This window comes from Seriola aureovittata, chromosome 12, assembly GCF_021018895.1.
Source record: "Seriola aureovittata isolate HTS-2021-v1 ecotype China chromosome 12, ASM2101889v1, whole genome shotgun sequence".
Lineage (NCBI taxonomy): Eukaryota > Metazoa > Chordata > Actinopteri > Carangiformes > Carangidae > Seriola > Seriola aureovittata.
This window is the reverse complement of record NC_079375.1, coordinates 15,686,763-15,707,490: the sequence shown is the minus strand read 5'-3', so window position 1 is coordinate 15,707,490 and position 20,728 is coordinate 15,686,763. Positions and strand designations below refer to the sequence as shown.

Sequence of the window (20,728 nt, the reverse complement as noted above, 5' to 3'; positions counted from 1 at the left end):
CCTCCTCCTCTGGAAAACGACAAATCAAAAGATTGGAGGATTAGAGAATAAAGCCTACCGTGGGGACTCCTTAATGGTGTGCTAGGAGCCACAGAGGCGAGTAGGAAGAAGGAGAGGAAGAATAGGAGTGTCCAACACAGCGTGTAATGAGGAAAGTGAGTTGACTTGAATGGAGGAGTGATGAAGTGAGCTGGTGGTGGGAGATGGGAGGAAGACGGCCAATTCCGACCTACTTTGGAGCTGAAGCAACAGTGTGAGTCACAACGCAGAGAAATGTACATCATGATGCTCATCCACTTATGCATTGAAAGCACATATTAAGCACACACCCTGATCTCCCACAGGCGTCGGGTGGAAGCAACTCTCCCTCACAGGCATGCAAGTCTGGCCAATTTGCGGTGTTCAACCCCTCTTTCTCTCATGCTACGCTTCACCAATACTCCTTTATTTCTCCCAGCGTGACCTTATTTTGGACAAAATCCACCACTTTGTAATATCGCCTTTCATTAAACTGAATAAAGGTAGATAACATTTCACCAAAAGAGTGACTAGTCTGGCAAACGTGTAGGTTATTAGACATTTTTCTAAAAAAGAGTTTTGACTGGCAGCTGCTATGCAATCACACGTGTGCAGACACAGATCTTTATCTCATACTTGTACACATGCCCACACACACACACACACACACACGCACACACACCCACACACACGCACACACACACATTTTATGGCTTTTGGGATCAGTCTGGGAAGGACGGGTGCAGCAGAGTCAGACAGGACACAGGAAAAGGCCAGGCTGGACCAATCAGCAACAGTAGAGCATAAATCCCATCAGCCAGCCAGACAGATTGTGTTCCAGAAAAGCCAAATTCTCTTGGACAGAGAACAAGCCCCGGGAGATGCGACTTTGTCTGATTACCAAGAAACTTCCTGGACATCAAGCTTATTGTCTTCGTACAATAGCAGTGAGACTGAAGAGGCTTAGTCTATACCAAGAGTGTTTGTTGAAGCTAGCTGAAAAGCAGTGTCAGAAATAGTATTTGTAAAGTTGTGTCACAAAACCATTGCGTGTGATACGAGATCATGTTGGCGAGAACTAAAGGGGTATTTATCTCAGTTTCATTTCATGCTAGTATGTCAAAATATGGCTGTGGTGTCTGGAAGCAGGCTAATCTATGCAGACCTATTTTTTTAGGCAATAGATGTAATATTGGGGAGCATGGATGGTTGGTGACGAAGACCGGGGCTGTCGGAAAGCAGAATAACAAGGCTGAAGAAAAATGAGAGGAGACTTTTGGGGTGAAGAAGAAGATGGGGAAGATTTCCTATGTTTATGGTTTTATTCTGTGGAGCACACATTTGGCAACTCGGTTATCTTTGAGACGTGAGGGTTCCCTGTAGAGCACATGGCAACAAGCAAGCTGTTGGCACAGTGCCCAACTAGACCCAGCATGCTCTTGTTAAGCACCCACTGCTGACAAAGCACGGGCCACAGACAGAGAGACACCCAGGAAGAAAGAGGCAGAAAAGTGAGCAGAAGGGAACTGTGAATCTACAAGGTAGAAACCTGTCGAATCAACATTCTTTACCACAGACACACACACACACACCAATACATACACCCCATTGAACCACATTAAAACACACCTGTGCACACTTTCACTGAAATTCTGCTTTCATCATCCGTCTTGTCTCATTTTTCTCTCCTCACTCTCTAGGCCTAACTCCCTGCTCCTCGCACATTCTCACTCACACATTCATGCTGAGGTGAGAGGGGCAGATGAAAAGCAGAGGTAATTAGGGAAGCTTTGAGTGTGACTTTATGACTGCTAGAGGCTTTGAACTTTCCCCCTCACTCCACCCTCCTTTCCTTTGTTCTTTCCCTCTTTTCCCCCGAGAGAGGAGTCCTGAAAACTCTGAGGGAAACGCATCCTGCCCGTATGTATCATGTCTACTCAGGAGAATAAAAAGGCATAGTTAAAATACAAATATGTTAAGGTCGGTCACACTCAGACACACACGCACGCATGCACTCAGACACACACGCACGTATGCACGCACGCACGCGCGCACACACACACACACGTATTTGCTCCACTATTAGGTCCATAAACACGTTTCCCCTCCGCCCTGTATGATTAAATAAGACGTGCGGGGATGGATTCCGGATATCCTCCCTAATTTGAGCATGAGCTCATGGCGCAGTGCAATGTCGTCCCATGTCCAAGCATCAGCCTCTAGAGCAATAACCCTGTCGGTCAAAACATCTGCAGAGAAAAATACATGGAGGCATGAAGTGAGAGGGAAAAAATGATGATGTGAGAGAGGACGGGCTAAAAAGATCACAGGCAAAATGAGATAGAGAACTTCCAGACAAACACAGAGCGATTGCAATAAAGATAAGACGACCTATGACTGCTGAAAGAATGAAGAAAGGACACAACAGCCAAGTGATTCATCATCCCTATCACTTGCACACACGCAAATTATATACACATGCAGACACGTGGCCACGCAAATTGTGAACACAAACGCATATAAATCTTCAGAATATAATAAATGAGACAGTTGCCTTTACATAGGCCGTGTTGTGTGAGCCACCCAGGATGATCCTGACAGTCAAAGCGGAGAGAACAAGGACTTTTCAACAGTTTAATCTGTGGTGGCTTATTAGCAAAAATGCTTTAGGCTAGACATTATTGGCTGTCAGTCTAGGGGGGAAAGCAGAGACACTGGGGGGACTGGGGCACAAAGAGCAACAGACGTGGAGAATTCTGTCTACTGTCTAAACAGGCAATGAGGCAGGCGCAAAATTCCCAAGGGGCAGAGGGACAATTACAGTAGGCTGAACTCAACCACCTGTGAGAGCCTAGGGAGACAAACAGTCGCAGGGGGAGATGCAGCAACAGACCACACAGTCTTTGTTTCTTATCCTGTCTCAACCAATTCTCGCTTCTCTGAGTTCTCTTTTTCTGCCATTCACAGCAAAGAACCTCAAGTATCCCTTTTGCCTCGGGTTATAGTTTTGTTCACTTTGTCTCTCGCATACACTCATGCACACGCCGTCTCCCAGGACAGGGGGGGTCTGGAGAGTTCTTGGATGATGAGACAAGGATCAGCTAATTATGTCGCCTCAATGAGGAAAGGCACCGTCCTTGCCATGGCCTCTTTCTCTGTCTCTAACTCTCTCTCGCTGACGCTCTTTGTCAAATGTAGTCCTTGTCCCTTCACTGAAGGGCATCTAAAGTTTTAAATGCAGTGCACTTTCATTGATGATAGAGTGCTATCTAGGCCAGGAGAATATATTTCTCTGAGAAGCATTTGTCAGCTCTTGTGTGGACAACTTGAGCCCTGAGGTGCTCATGATGACTTGCAAGGGTGGTAAATACTGTACATGCTCACATGTCTTTGGTGTACATATACGCACACAAACACACACGCGCACACACACAATGATCAAGATGCACATGTACAAAACACCTAAATGCAGAATTGCAAACACACACACACACACTCATATATGAACACACACAAACACAGATGTCATGGCCTTTAGCTGTGGGCCAGGTCCCCCTCATATCGGTGACACTAGTGATCAAAAGTGTCAGCATTTTCTTGACATCTGCTTCCCAGTAGTGTGACTATATACACAGATACTTACTCTCTTGCTCATCATTCCCACCTGTCGTTCACACACACACAAACACACTCACACACACACATATACATATACACAAACTGGATTGCTTGCACAACAATCTGCTGACAGGAGGTTGCTGCATATTAAAAATGAATAAGTAAGCTTGCTGAAACTGACTAAACATAAGGCTCTAACCCAATGATTCTGCCATTTAACCAGTAACATAGGCAAACAGACACACAAACATATTCTAGTGGCCAATCCATCTGTTCAACTTTCTCTCAGCCAATCAGGAGGCCACAGAAAGGTGTCCAGCCAGTCAGATTACTCCAGATCTGATTGGCTAGAGCAAGTTGACAGGCCAAAGCCCTTGATGGCAGCCCTAAGCTGGCCGAGCTTAGACTGGCCCAGCTTAGACTGGGCTCTGTCTTTGACACCTACCCACCAACAGGGCCCAACACTCATTACCTATCAACAATGGCATGGATTAGAAGAGTCTGTCTGTTTGTGTGTTGGAGATGAGAGAGGAGAGAAGTGGGTTTGGCCTGGGTGTATTTGAGAGTATGCTTTTGAAAAGTTGAATGGTAGGAGGAGATAGTAAGGAGGAAGGAGGATGTTATCTAAAAACAAGGAACCTGTCTGTGGGATTTAGGGCTTGGCAGTCGCAGAGCAAATGGGGACAACAATATCTGGAGACTCCCAAAAGGTTATTGGCTCTGTTTTACCGTTTTACTAGAACTAGATTTGTTATCACACTACACAACTAAACCAATTCTTTTATCTGAATAGTGTCAGAAATATTGCTGCAACAAAAAACCTTGCAACATTCATAAATGTGGTCTGTGTTTATGGGGTCATATTCATGACATGACAACTCCCACACATGACAGAGCACAGTAGGGCCTTTAGGGCTGTCTAAACAAAGGAAAGGCCAACGAAAACACACGGACATACACACATACACACTCACTCACACCATCTCCTTTCTAATGGGCACATCCTTTTGAGAAAACACGCACACATCTGACTTGTTGGAAGATTTACGATGACTTGAATGACAGACAGATGAATGCCTGTACTGCCACATCATGAAAGAATTATCAAATAAAAACAACAAATTAACAGGAGAGGAGCAGAGTTTTCAGCCTGCAGACAACTGACTCAGTGGTGAACTGCATGTGGTGCACAGTGGTGTGGTGTATTGCATAGATACAGTACAAACAAATAGGGGCAGTGAGGAGGAAAGCTACCCACACTTTTCCACCATCCAGCGTGTGAATAACAGTACCAATGGTATCAGCCAAAATCATACTCTCATTACTTCATGCGGTATATGAGCCACTTGCTACTTCACATTCCACTCAAGGCACTCAGACAGCGCAGAGACTGTCCTTAGATGGCCTTGCAAATTGAGGGCTAGTGACATCATCATTTTCGGCACCACCATACTCCAGTTTCTATTGTTATTCCATTGTTATTTTCCATCTTGGCCTTTTCTGGATATGTGGAACACCTGATCTTCATTCTCCAGACAGGCTCAGACATGAGGTAAGACGGGAAAGATCTTAATGATGATGAAAAGGACGAATACCAGGAGCACTATTCAAACATGGTTACTTCTATTCACGTAGCCTGCTTGTGAAACAGCTGTAAGAGGGGCTTATCTCCAGCACTAAGTGAAAACCTACATAGTAATATGTTTGACAGGCCTGGAGTTTCATATGTTGGTTCTGCTGTAGTACGAGGAACATTGTGTGACATTAATATATCCTGTCCATATGGCATTTACAAGTCAAATATGACAATAATAACTTCCATGACAACAAGGTCTGAAAATAATAAATTCTCCATGACTGTTCCCTAAACAGTGCGCATTTTTTATTACACCATTTGTTCACATATGATATGACTTTTCCATATTGGACATCAAGACCAGTAGTGTTCTTACATCCATCATAAAATAAAACTTGGCCAACATGGCCTCTAAGCAGTCCATTGTCTTATAAAACTAATTGCATGGTACTGAAATTCCTGTAAAACTAAAAACATCCAAAGCATGTCTCCAACCCTGTGGGATTGTGCTGGAGGTTTTGCAGAGGAAAAACTTTGTTTCGGAAATTTTTTTAAATTTATATGACACTGCAATTACTCGAGGAAGAGGGAGGACAAGCTTGGGCAACTAGTGCACTGCTTGATTCAGTTGAGTGTAGCACAAAGCCCTTTGCCAGGCAAGCCGTAGCAGAAACAGGCTTTGTATCTACAGAAGGGCTTTGTTTTTTAAGAACTCAGACATTTTAACTATCCTAACAACCAAAGTACTGCAACCAGAAAACATATGCCCAAAAATAATTACCCCTGGACAGATTGTTTCACCCTCCAAAAATACTGTAATTTCTTGCAGAGTTCCAGTAATTGTTTTGCTGTCTTGAGAGCAGGATCAGATAATGACAAAGCAGACCATCTTCCACCAAATACTAGAGGCTGAAAAAGGCCTATATACCCTCTTTTCCCATCTACCCTCAGTGATCCTTCTCCACAGTTCTGTTGCTGCCAAACCCACAGAAGAAGGGAAGAGGAGGGGGGAGTAAAGCCTTGCCCATTTTGTGAGTTGCACACTTGCCTGCACACCAGCTACCATGACCCAGGGGAACTGAGTAAAAACTTTTTTTCACCAAATACTGGATAAATAAATATTCTTTGCAAGCACGAAAACAAACAAAAAGTTATTTTGCTTTTATTGCTGAATTTGGATTAAAATAAGGGGGATAGGTTCAGTTTCAGGTGAACAAGGTGCTGGGTCAAGTTTTCAAATCAAATACTTTGGAAAAGCTAACATTTTGGGGTATCAATCTCATGCAGTGGTAAGTACAGTATGTGCCAGATAGCTAAATAACAACTCATCAACCACAGAATCCCAACATCTCCTTCCATTACATCAACAACAACCCAGTGTTTCAGGCCAATCCCACCCAACCCCAGCTTGGCCCCTTTGTCGCAGCTCTTACCCTGGAAGGCATCCGAGTGGCCGGAGATGAGGTGCTCAAGCTCATAGCTGTAGGAGTGAATGTTGTGAAGAGTTTCTCGTTTTACAGCAAACTGGTAGCTCTCCTCCATTTTCCGGGTGCAGCAGGATGGACCCTGGTGCTTACAAATCAGCAGATCCACATCTAGGAAAGTCAAGCAGAAATGAACATATGTTCAAATCAGAGGTAACATATAAAGCATATCACAGGAAATGGAAGTGCAGAGAACTTATATATATATGTATATATATATATAATATATGTGTGTGTGTGTGTGTGTGTGTGTGTGTGTGTGTGTGTGTGTGTGTGTGTGTGTGTGTATATGTATATGTGTGCTGTCCAAGTATGTGTGAGTATATGTATAGTGTCCTGAGTATGCACATATCCACTGGGAGACAGAAGAGGCACCAGGGGAGGGTGAGAAAGTAGACCAAGAATTCATCCATGTTTCCTGCTATATATACTGTGTCTGCTAAATATATAAATATCTCTGGCTCATACGATTGCACACATGTCATCAAGACATACTTTTGTACATGTATGTAAACTCTATGTCCCATAAAAACTAAAAAAAGTGCATGAATGCACATACTTGCAAAACTTTCAAACTGAGTCACACACATGCATATACACAAACACAAACACACACACACACACACACACACAGACACAGACACAGACACACACGTATATATACAGAACAGTAATTTCACCTCTTCAACTAAACAGTCATTAGCCATAATGCTGTAGTTCATAACGACCACATGACGGCAATGACCTAACTGCAAATAAGAACAGCTCAATCAGGCACAATTACATCAGCTGAAACAGAGTCCACCCTGTCCTGCCAGTGTCACCTGCTGCTCACCATCGCTATATATATAAACACTGTCATGACATCACTGAGACTGTTCACAATTAGCATGAGCTATTAAAACTGTCCTTTCCCACACATTTCCTTGCACAGACTCACATGTACAGGGGCATTTATATAATGCAGTAGCTGATATGATAACTCATTTTACAGGGGGAAGGGCTGGATGTGGTGGCTGGAGGCAGGTGTTGTAACCAGAGCCTAAAGCATGGCCTTAGGACAGACCGCAAGACCAGTGCCTCACTGTCCAAATCCCTCCATGAAACACAATAGGGTTGCATTCTCAATCCCTCTTTCCCTTTCTGCTCCCTCTCTCCCATTTGCCTGGCATATCCTACTGAGGCCTGGGTGTCTCTTAATTACCCAGTGAGGCTCCATTTGTTCCCATCCCAGAGCCAGACGAGTGAAGTCATAACTGGCTGTCCTGCCCCTTCCAGCTCATTATCTCCATCTCTGTAGCAGTCTACTCTTTTTATGTCAACACTGTTTCTGCAAAGTCCTATCCTGACCTTTTTTACAATAATGCCACTCCTCCTCTTCCTTACCTCAACCATCAAAGAATAAAGTTTGCCAATGAAGAAATTGAACAAAAATTGAATGCCACACTTTATTTGCAACTTTACCTCTTTAAAAATTATTTTGATAACTGATATAAATGAGAATCCCAATCCATCCAGCATACGAGTCATAGATATTTATTGATCTAAACATAAATTAACATGAACACTTAAATAAATCAGGGGTCCTATTGATGACAGGACAGGTCAGTTAACAGTAATGTCAGTTAAAAATAATGGGTATGAGTTCTAATTTTGTTTTTGGTCGAGGTCACGATGACCCATAACAAGTGAATACTGCTGGTGGTCTACCTCATCCTTGGGTTAAAAGTCGTAACACCAACCTTTTAAAATGGATCTTCTTTTAATATGAAAGTATTTCAGTCAGAGCAGAGCTCGTCTACACCCATGTCACCAGGCAACACAAGCAATGAAGCAACACTTGACATTTCCACTACATTTTACTGGGTAAGTGCAACTATGCAGCTCTGAATGGAGAAGATATTGGTTTTCTAGGGGCGGAATGACATGCAACAACAAACCATAAATGCCCTTTATAGAAACTATATATTCTAGGGATATAATGTAAGTGTATTGCATTATTTCGATTTCCATGAAGAACTAAAAAAAGGACGTTTATAAATCTCTCAATAAATATCAGTGTCTACACACAGTAGGCGCCTCATCATTGTGGAAATTTAAACAAGCTGATTCATGAAACATATAATCTATAACAACAAGCTCAACCTGTTAGCTTAGAAGTACGGGAAATGTATGGGAAAGCATGATATATTGTTTTAGTTCTTTTTTAGGGTTATCATTTCACCATATTTGGTGTCTGTCCTGTCTCCTCTTCTGTCCCTGACCCTGTTCACTTAACAGGCTGGCTCTTTCTCCCCTTTGTGTTTGTGTGTTATCTGTGATATGAAACTAATATCCAGGGACTCACAGTGGAATCCAGCCTGGGCTCTCCGTCCCTTGCGAGTAGCTGCATGGAGTAAGTGATACTCAGGAATACTTTGGCTGTTAAAGCCACCACAGCAGTCAGGACAGTCTGACTGTGTCACGAATGTACCGGGCCACTTTCTGGAATCATTAGACGCTATGTCACTACTAGTATGTCCAACAGCAAACAAACTGCAGAGTCTGTTCTTTTTTGTCTTTAAAAATAGTTTAATTAGGCTACATTATCTTAATAAACAACATTTCAGTGGTTTCTGCCTGAAGGGTACAATAAATATGTATTGAGGACTCAGGGCAGTGGTCTTCCAAGGACTCTCTGATTCATTTCAGTCTATATAGTCTATGTAGGACATACAGTATCTTAATACCCGACTGCCTTGATTTTGAGTAATGTGTATTATTCAACCAAACTCCATTTAAATTTTCAAGATAAAGAACACATACCACAAACCTATAAAAAGCACTGAACCACCCTAGAACTGTTTTTATACTGTTTAATCAAATGAAATAATTGGATTTAATGGGGGTTTTAAAGGGCTGTTTAATGTCAACATAAAAAAGAAATTTAATCTAATGTAAATTCTACATATTTCTAAAGGTTCTCATCCTCTTGCAGTCAAAATTTAGTAGGCACCTTTGGCAAGAGTTGCTGTCTTGAACATCTGGACACAGGAGTTTTTCCCCATTATTCTTTGCAAAAGTACTCAAGCTCTGTCAAACCGCCTGGGGACCATGACTCAACAACAATTTTCAAGTCCTGCCTCAAATGTTCAATTGGATGGATTGGAATGTCTCTGACTTGACCACAATAGACATCAGCATTGTTGTTTTTAAGCCATTTCTGCACAGGTTTGGCTTGCTCTCTTGCTGGAAAATAAGCCAAGAAACCATTAGAATTAACTTCAAATCTTCTTTCTCTTTGCCACTCTGCTATAAAGTTATAACTGGTGAAGCACCAAAGCCATTGTATATAGTTATTGTAGTTATTGTATGTGACGTCTCTCCAGTCTCAACCATGTAACCCTCTAACTACACAGTAGCCACAGGTGTCTTGGTGGCTTCCCCACACTGGTGCCCTGCTCACAAGGACAACCTTTGTGGCATACTTGTGAGTGTAGTTTATTTTCTTTAGATCGACCTTACTGTGCTACTGTGAAAATTTTCTTGTATCCTTTCCAAAATTGGAAGTTGTTCAATAACTTTGTTGTGGAGTTTGAATTGCCTGTTTGTTTTCATGATGTTCTTTTTTGGATAGAAATAAACTATTTAGTTGTTGGACCTTGTTTCACCAGTTGTTTCACTGACACCACACCTTGATTACTCCCTGGCATGTTGTAATCGTAATGGGGTGAATACTTATGCAATAACTATTTTTTGCTAACAGCTAACAGAGCTCTGAAAAGGCAACACAGACATTGTGCACACTATAAATGCACTGGTTGAAAGCTAAACAATATTTTGAGCTATTAATATGATGAAAGACCATGAGAAGAAATAAACTGCACTGAGGAGTTAAAAGTTGAAACTAACCAGCCATGAAGATAATGAACATTTGCAGAATATGAGGGAGGACAAATACAGCTAGTTGGCCTGCAACATGATATGCAGAATTTGCTATGGTAATTGTATTTTATTTTACAAATTCCAAAGTTTCTCATGAATCGTAAATGTTATTTTGTCTACAGGCTGTAGCTATTTTTCTGATTTCAAATAACAACTCTGACACAGACTCCAATGGAGACAGATGACTGAACTCTACTGGTTCTTTTGTAATTAGTGCCCACTGTGTATCCTACTCATTCTGCCTGGCTAAACCTTAACACACTTTGCTCTCCAGACTGGATGTCAACTCTGAATCCTAATTCCCTTAATCGTCCTCAGGTGACAAATACCTCTGAAGTAATTTGCCATATTAAAGCCATGGCTCAAGGGTCTTGACTTGTTAGTCTCAATCCCTTCAGCAACACCTCAGTGCCCTTCATTGCACAAGTCAAAACTGAGTGGAGAAACTCTACCACTGTATAACTGACATACTCACTCACATGCCATTCTCAATATGTGGTACAACAGTAGCAGAGCTGAATACAGTATACTGCTGAGAAGATGCTTGAGTTACTACCACTCTTTTCAAACACGTGCATAAAGTCCTGCACTCAAAAAATGATTTATATGCAGCTCACATCTCTTCAATATGGTATGGAAATTTTGTTTTGATTTTGAATGTGTTGATGACTGGAAGGTTTGCGGTTTCCTGATGCTGCTGTTTTGATATTTTTCTGAGAACAAGAATAACTTTGTTCAAAAGTGGGCAATTAATGCCGTTACCCTTCTCCTGCCTCAGGAAGCCAGTTTGCTTTGAAGCTCCCAGCTCCACTGAACATACAGGATATTTACTCTATACAGATTTGCTGTGCTTGGGATGGACCATGTTGAATGAAAACAACTCAAAAGGGTCTTTGCTGCATACCTGCATTTTTGGACAACCTTGAAACTCAACTGGAATGTTTAGCTTTCCCAGACCCCAAGCTGCAACTGCCTACAGTGATTGGCACGCAGTCCAAAACCACGGCAGAGGGCAGAGGACGGACAGGCAGATCTTAAAGACAGAAGTGGAAGGCTGGTGGCCAGATAGATGCACACCTGATGATGCAGCATTATATCAGAGGGCCACAGACTCTTATGTCCTATATGTTCATCTTTTCTAGATGGTTATATTATTGGAGAGGTAGATGATATACTTGACAGTCTACTAACTTCATAAAATCGCATCTTCCTCTACCACAGTAGCAAGCCAGAAGGGGTAAGGTAGCACACACACTGAACACTGAAACATAAGATAGACTTAGGGATAGACTTAGGGACAGACTCAGACAGTGTAATCAGCTTCAGACAGGGAAAACACTGGTAAGGCTGAACTGTTTGAGATTGACTGGAGCTAGAGCTTGTGAGGTGTTCAGTTCAATAATCTAAACGGTGTCTTGTAACTTGAAGTCATATGATGTAATTTTTTCTAACCACCAATGTCTTTTTTCAAATAGATCCAGATTTACAAAACTCATGTGAATTGTACATTAGATTGAAGTAGGTGGTTGAGGCACACACCTCCATGTAAGGTATTTCAGTGAGAAAGACCAAGTAAAAAAAGGACTCAAAATAACCATAGCCAATCAAAGACCATGCTGAGCTTGGAGAGCTTGCCAAGTGCTTTTGACGCTGTAACTGGTTAAGGATGTGGTGACATGTGATAACACACTGGGCTCCCATTCTCTTGCTATTAACACATGACCCTGCTTGCCACATATTAAAAATATAAGACACTTTATCTTTCACTCTAAAATAGCTGTTAATGACTCAGTAAATCAGAGAATGGCAGTACAGTAATAAGATTTAAAAAGGTGTTCCGTGTTGGGTATGTACACCATCAGATAGGCCCTGCTCAATCAGATAGTTTTAACTGAGCTGTAAAATAGGTTGATCATATCTGAGGACATTATCCAGGAAGCCAACTGTAGAAGTAGTGAGTCTGTGCACAGCACTGCTACCCTTCTGCTTTCCAAATGATCTATCTCCAAAGGGCTATATCAGCACCCTGTGGTAATCTCAATATGGAGCATTTGGCTGTGTACCACAGTACCAAAGTGGTCATAACTCTTCAAAATAACGACAGGATAAGCAACTTCATGTCACTGATTATCTAAGCTCCCTTGATGCTGAATCTGGCATGGAGATAAAGTTACTCTTTATAAATTGTGGCCCATGCAGGGAACAAACATTTAATGTCTGGAAAGCTGAAATAATTCAATACGAATATATATGGGTAAAATACTGCTTTTAATGGTCACTCATTAGCACAGCTTAAGCACACACTTGCAAATGCAATGAGTACTTCTTGCAACACTGCATGGCAACATGAGGTTACAGAGCTCTTTATAATCAGAAGGTACTATCACTACTTATTGCACTTCATGCTTTCTTTGAATGCCAGAATTAAGAACAAAGAAATAATGCATAAAATATCTGTACCATTAAAGTGCAATTCTTTTTATACACTATCATATCCAATTGGCCGGCTCTTAAGTTCCCTGCTGCCACACTCCTGGTGTTTAGTGAGAATTCAGTTCACCACACATGAATGAAACGCAGCACTGTATCCTAAAACAAACATCAGGCTCTGAAAAGGGCTGAAGTTTTGCCACTTCAAATTTCAAGACTTGCTTTTGTTGGCATTTGATCTGAGAACTGAAGCAGAGTAGCATAATTGTGTACACACACAAATATACACCAAATCTCCCACTGTAACACCCCCTTCCATTGGTCAGCGCTTTGAAGACAAGATTGCGCCTGACCCAAAACCACCTCTCTAGGACAAGTACAAATAAAAAGCAAAATAAGATAGAAGCCCAGAATGTACCAGTGAAGCTACAGCAATGTTTGATTAGCTGCGGAGGGAAGGAGCAGCAGAGAAGTAGTGGAGTGTAACTGCACAAAAATGCAGTTCACCACACCTTTTAAACAAACAATATTTATATCAATTAATAGTCCAGACCAAGGAGCCACAGTTTGTATCTGGATCATATCAACACCATTTTCCAAAAATGTTGTATCTATAGATAGATGTGCCTCAAATTAAATATCTAACTGTGGGGGTTAGAGGTGGGGAAGAGCACATTCATTAAAAGGAAAGACTATTGTATCCCCTTCATACCATAGTGAGTACATGCTTCTGTTTGTTCACCGTCAGGTAAAATGCTCCCAACAGCTGCAACTGTAGACAGAGATACTCATATGTAGCTTCTGCCAATGCACTGCTGACTGTAAAAGCTTGTCATGCAAGCCTTGCTCCAGACTGCTGACATCCTCAGAAGACCACGGTCTTTCTGTTGTCTTTAAGAGCAAACCCTAAACTAATGCTTGCAATGACACTGACAGCCTCTGTTGCTAGTAGTGACACACTGCTAAACAAACATATCAAGTGGTTTGGATGCACCTCTAGGTATGTTTCCCACTCAGCTATCTATTGCTCTTCTCCCTGTTACAACATACAGTCTCAGACTGGGTGATATTTAAACTGCCACCAATCTGCTTGTGACACCGCAGCAGTAAAGCAGATTGTGGTCTGTATTCATATAGATAGTTGTACATTTGCATATCTACTGCTATTTGAGTATTCAGAAGGAGAAATGCTCTTGTATCCTAGACACCCCCAAGAATAAAAAACTTACAATAAAGATAAAGAAAAAAATCTTGGAGTTAAAATATAATAATGCCCACTGAATAGCCTCATTTGTTGTGAAAGTGGTGGTGGGCCACTGCATGCCACCAGAACAGTTCCAAGCTCCTTGGCATTGATTCTACAAGTCTCTGAACTCTACTGGAGGGAATAAAACTGTTCATCCAAACAAATTTCCCTCATTTGATGTTTTGATGATGGAGATGGAGAGCACTGTCTAACATATCAGTCCAAATCTCCCATGGGTGTTCAGTTGGGTTGAGATTGAGACTGTGCAGGGCATAGCATATAATTCATATCATTTTCATACTCATCAAACCGTTCATTGACCCCTTGTGCCCTATGGATTGTGTCATTATCATCCTGGAGGAGACCATTCCCATCAGGATAGAAATGTGTCATCACAGCATAAAGGTGATCACTCAGAATAACTTTCTATTGATTCGTAGTGACCCTTCCCTGTGGACCCAAACCATGCCAGCAAAATGCGCCCCACAGTATAACAGAGCTGCCAGATCCCCTCATTGTAGATGTCAAGCATTCAGGTTTGTACCATTCTCTTGGTGGAAGCCACATATGCATTTGCTCCACTTGTGGAGAATATGGTGAATGATGACTCAGACCAATGACTATGGTTTTTGCATCACTGTAATGAGGGATTTATGCACTGCAACCCTACTACAATAAGGACAATATTATTCGGACTGTTCTTGACACAGAACTGACATTCTCAGTTATCTGAGGAACAGTTGTTCTCCTGTTTTTCCTCACATATCTCACTAATGCACAAGCATCACGGTCATCACGTTAATATGTCACGTCTGTATGTGTCAATTGAAATGTCCTCCTCATAAGAAACATGACAGTTAGTTAAAAGTGATGAAGTGTCTTTTGCTTGCAAGTAACTTTCAAGCAAAACTATCATAGTTGAACCAAAGCCTAAGGCCACTCAAAATGTGTTTTGCCTCTAAAACAGATTTGGCACCAATGTTTATCCTTAGAAAATAACTTTTCCAGCATCATAAACAAAAATCTGTCAAAAGACCGTGTCAGCAGAGGTGCCAAAAGACTCTATAGGCCTGCTGTAGGAGTCAACTGATGTCCAAAGTACAGTGGAATCAAGTGCATGTATAAGGGCTTGCTACCCCAAGTATCTAAAGACGTGAACAAAAGAGTTGGTCTTGCTGACTTGTGCGAATCAATCTGCAGATTGCAAATCAATCACTTCCCCTATTGTGAACACAATATTGTAGCCTCTTGATCCAGACAGATTAAACCACATGGTACCCCTGCATCACACTAGTCTTGTTCTAGCTCAAAAACCCTGTCTCAGCAGCCTGTGAATGTGCTGGGCAGCTTCTCTGCCAAAAGAAATTTACAAAATAATTGTTTAATCTTTCCAAACAACCCCCATATGATAAGCAGCTGGGTGTCATGTGAAGCTGCAAATTGTGGAGGAACTCTAGAGGCACTGGTGCTTTAAACCCCACAGATCAGATGGGAGCAATATATTGGCGATAATTTATCGATACATGTTTTTTGGAAGAAAAAAAAAAACCTCAGGATGTTCAGACTTCACGGTGATGGACAGATATGATTCCTGGAATTTGATTTAAAAGTACTGACAAACACGTTAAGACACACTTCACTTGATCACAAGATCTTTTTGGATTTTGCAGTGTTATACCATTAAGAATATACCACATCATAACCAATACTCCCCATACACAACAACAGACATAGACATTTTATAGTCAAAACCCTTTACTCTTTTCAACAAACTTGACTACTATTACAAGAGAGACAAAGTGCAGACAGACAGCAGTGTCTGTTCTGTCTCTAAGCTTTTCAATCTCTTGATGCTGTCACTTGACTTTTACCTTTGGGAGTCACAGTGTGTGTTGTGATCCACGTGTGCTTTTGACAGGATCACTGAACTGTTAAAAGCACTGGACAAGTCTACTGTAAAAACTTAGAGGTTGTCATCAAGTTGCTAATTTGACACATTAATTACACGCAAATTGTCTTTGCTGAAATGGTAATGATTGTAGTTTAAGCAAAATGTGTGGCTTCTAACAAAATCTATGATGTTTATAGTACGTTTTAGCCTAAGTGCTCTTCCCTGCAAGCGCCAAACCCACACGCTCACCTGTGCCAGGTGTCTCCGGTACGCGGTGAAGCGGTCCGACCTGCCGCAGCTGGAAAGCGGTCCTGACTTCATGGCAGCTGTACGCGTCCACGTCGATCACATTCACCGCAAATATGACCGCTGACAAAATCCAAAAGGATCCGCAAGAGTTCACGCGTGGGCATATTCCTCGGGACATTGCTGCATCTCACACCAGGTATCCTTGTGGATAGCCTACTGTAGCCTGACTGCAAACTGTGTGACAGTGTTGAATGTAGACGGCACTGGAGTACAATGAAGCGACGATGAGTTTAAACATCTGACAAACGTTTCCGTCTGATTTTCACATTATTGGTTGGGATGAGTGTGAGCGCCTCAAAGCAGGCTAGAGGGTTGGGGTCTTCTCTAGCACAGATGAAGAGTGGTGTGAGCTGAAGTCAGTCTGTCCCGCGCTCTACACTTTGCAGTGGTCGACTGTCTGCATGCCTGTTTCCAAAGCCTTGTGCACACTCCCCTCCCTTTCTGTTTACTTCAGCTAAGTGCCCCAACTAAAACTCACTACAATATCCCAATAGGGACTTGCAGTCTCAGTATCCTTACAACATTTGAAATCCCTACAACTAAACAATATCTCATATATTTTATCTATAATTTTTGCATCCTGTGACATGTTGTGTACTTCTGAAAATTATTTAACTTTAAACTATTTTTGTAACAAATGTGTGAATAGTAAAACACAACATTATTCCATGGCCTTACTTATAATCTACAAATTGAAGTAATAATAAAAAAAAAATATATATCATGAGATTACAAACTCACCCTAAAATTAAATGTTATTTTTGGTGGTCTCTCCAACAGACCCAAATTCTATTTTAAACTCAGGCAGATACTCACAGTCAGCTGCTACAAGAAAGAAACTAAATTAAAAATGTTCAGATGGCATTAAGTTACTATCTACATCTTCCTTTTTTTCATCAGGATTTAGGATTATGAGTAAATGGATTGTAGGACAATAAATGCCAGCGTCCTCAAGGCACACAATTAAGTATGAATGTGGGGAGGGGTATGGTTAAACATCAAAGGACATTACATTTTCAGAGTACGTGGGTTGTTGAGTTGGAGCTGATTACTTGCATTTATGGGAATCTGAATCTCCTGTTTAATATTGCTGGAATGTGTAAAGACCACAGATTTACTTTTATTTGATTTACATTGCTGCCCTCTTCTGGCAAAAAATATTTAGTAAAGCAAGCACTCATTTGTCCAGACTGATATGCCTATCAAAATATTATGTTCCTTATACAGATTTGACATCTATAGTAGTATAAAGTAAGATTTTTTGGAGAGTTAAAATATGTAATCAATAATAATTCAGAAATTAAATTACCATTATCCAATTATGATGACATGTTTTCCAGATTTTCTGTGTAACAATGTAGATCTATACACCTAATATGTGTGTGACCTACAGTATATACAGTACACAATAGATTTGAAATTAACATTTCCTAATGTAACCTTACTGGTGCTCTTTTTATACATTTTATTTTGTTAAATACTACCCTCTCCTGGTCATCCAACAAACTACATCAGCGATCAGCTGCCAACTGGTTTGTAATAGTCTACAAAAGAATTCTGCAATCTGGTTTTAGAAAATTGGTATATAAATAAATAATTAAGTTATGATCTAGTGGGGTGGGGGCAAGTTTATTGCTTGGTTGGTTCGAATGCCATCTACAGTGGAGGTTTCCATTCCTTCTCATTCTATGAACTAAGGCAATCATTTTTATTTGAACTTTGGGGGAAAAATCTACAGAGAACTGCTAAAACTACTGAAATTATTGCCATCACATCAACACCCTGACCTGAACTGTGTGTTTAGAAAGAGAAAAGGGGAAGCTAGCTGTAATCCTGACATATTTCTATGTAATACTGAAAAGAGGTACAAGCACAGGATAAAGCTCAGTTAGTCACAGTGAAAATGTCGCCCACTGAAACAAGTTTCAGAGCAGCTCAAAATGTAGTGCTCTGATCCAATGACAGCTGATGGACTTGCAGACCCAGGAGTTTGTAAGCCTGAACAGTAATGTCACCAACCCAATTAGAGCCACTACTTGAACATGGAACCACCAATCCAATGGCCACCATAACACAATCGGCTGCTGCTGCTGCAATATACAGTACACTAAGACATTATCAGGGCATGGACTGACATTAGCACTCTGCTCTTCTTGCTGTGGTTTGGAGGTGATAGCAGCCAGGCTTGAGAGCTGGCCTCATAAGAATAAATGATGGCTAAAGTAACAGATGACAACTAAAACAATAAACCAGGCATAAATGTAATTAAAACTCACTTTGTGCATGCATCAGTGAGGACAAAGGCAGGTGGCAGGTGGCCTCCTCGGGTTTGTGTAGTCCTGGGGTTCAAATGGTGGTGAACACTGTGCCTCCAGACCAGGAAACTCCCATGAGGACATCTGCAAAATATGCAGGACCACAATTGCTGATTCTGTTACTGCAGAGGTGAAACATAGTCACATGGTGGGGAAGACATGTGACTCCCAATTGTGACAGAAGATTTAGCCTCTGTAGGAGGACCCAAAGCATTCTGTAAGGAAGACTATAGTAGCACCATATCCTCACTGGCTACTTTAGAGGCATCAGTAGTATTGGCTCATCCTGCTTGTTTTGTATAGCATCATATAAGAACAGCAGAGTCAAAGGCTGTTCGGTCAGTTATTTGCCAGCACATCTTGACTCAACAGCTAATCAGTTTGAAAGTGGTTATTTGGAGACAGCCAGATCTCCTGCTGTAGCTTTCCCAGATGATGTGTACAACCTCTGGGCTCATTCTGCACTTACCTGAAGGAGGCCCCCAGCAAAAGCTACAGCACATAGATGTGCTGGAGTTGCAGGCAATACACCATGCTCTCAGATTTTCATCCATTCCTGGGGGGCAAATATGTTCTTAATTAGTCTGAACACCTCAGCACATCTTATGTGAACTATCGACTGAACTATCAAGATACAGTCTCAGTGTGACTTGAAGCTTGGGGGCAAGCATCACAACTGAATATTGTGTCTCTGAGAATCATTTGAGAAAAACAATTGCTTGCAAAGAGATGGTACTTGCTAGTAAGAAGTATATTTGTCGGTGAGTTTTTTTCTGTAGAACTGTTAACTCATTACAGCATTAAAGCACACATTGTATTGTACACATCTGACAATAGCCTCCACAAGCACACCACAGTACAAATGTGGAGACAGAATACACGGTAGGGGCTGTGGTTTTAGGTACATGAACTTGAAAGTCTAAAACTATCTGCATAACTTAAGTTGCTGTCTGATTCAACAGCTGAGGCCACCCAAATCACCTAGGTCTCATGTGTGACTTTGGCTAAGCATAAAGTCTAAACACATATCCCTGGTGGTAATCCTGGTATTAGAAACACACCAATTTACTCATTCTCAAATGCCACAAAACACACTGATCTGTTAAGTTTCTCACCTGGTATTCACATCCCCTCAAAACTAAATTCTCAATTTTTTCTTCAGTCACCTAACGCTTCCAGATTATGCCAATGCCAGAATCCGGCTCGAGGTGGGGGCAGAAATAAGTGGTATTTCAACTGGAAGCAAAGCAAAAAGGATGCAGTTATTTCATTGTGTAAAGACCAAGGTATTATGCTGGCATGGCAATTCCGTGTTTGGTTATCTACATGTTTTAAGTTGTACAAGGTTAGCATTGTGACATAAACCAGTGTCAGTTAAACCTAGTAAAGAAGTCAAATTAATGCTAACTAACCAGTGTGTCTGACTACTCCGTACCTGGGAGGAACTGCTTGCAGCAAAGGTAAGAGGTTTTAATGAGACCTCATCTTTCCTAAGTTTCATGCTAACAATCGTTCTCTCTATACCTTTCCAACCTCCGATGTAGCTAGACTAGCATAAAAAACAGTCTTATACTTGGAAGATTTGCAAAAGGCTTGAAATGGGTTAAATACTCCGAGGGCTCACCACCACTTCAGCCAACACTTACTACGGTCACTGGTTAATGCTAACCAAAGCTACTCGCTAGCTATCGTGCTAGCCCAGTTTTATGTGGGTCCGTAGATTCGATGCCTTTTGAGTCCCGAAGAAAAAAATCAGTCATAAAATACTAAGACAACAAATACATATGTGATTAAAAAATATATTATTACTATGTCTCTCCTCAACAAAATATCAATTCAATTAAATATTATTTCAAATTATTAAAATTAGTTTTATTCTGAGGTTTTTGGCCTGTCCCTGGCTATGATTGCTTGATT

At 41.3% G+C, this 20,728-nt stretch overlaps 1 protein-coding gene across 4 annotated transcripts in view; it reads right to left on the bottom strand.

Annotated features, from left to right (window-relative positions):
• LOC130179273 (glypican-5-like) overlaps nucleotides 1-20,392 on the bottom strand; it is a 100,743-nt gene extending 80,351 nt beyond the window's left edge. Inside the window, exons 1-5 of one of the 4 annotated variants that reach the window (XM_056392165.1) lie at nucleotides 20,247-20,392; nucleotides 19,927-20,047; nucleotides 19,281-19,367; nucleotides 18,773-18,895; nucleotides 6,646-6,807 (exon numbers count right to left, since the gene is read on the bottom strand). In XM_056392165.1, coding sequence (XP_056248140.1) covers nucleotides 6,646-6,807; nucleotides 18,773-18,785 — 175 coding nt within the window. In that variant the 5' untranslated portion in view covers nucleotides 18,786-18,895; nucleotides 19,281-19,367; nucleotides 19,927-20,047; nucleotides 20,247-20,392. Of the gene's footprint in view, nucleotides 1-6,645; nucleotides 6,808-16,436; nucleotides 16,914-18,772; nucleotides 18,896-19,280; nucleotides 19,368-19,926; nucleotides 20,048-20,246 lie in introns of those variants that run through there. The other 3 variants (XM_056392166.1, XM_056392164.1, XM_056392163.1) reach the window with 3 other exon arrangements.
• Between the last annotated feature and the right edge of the window lie 336 nt (nucleotides 20,393-20,728).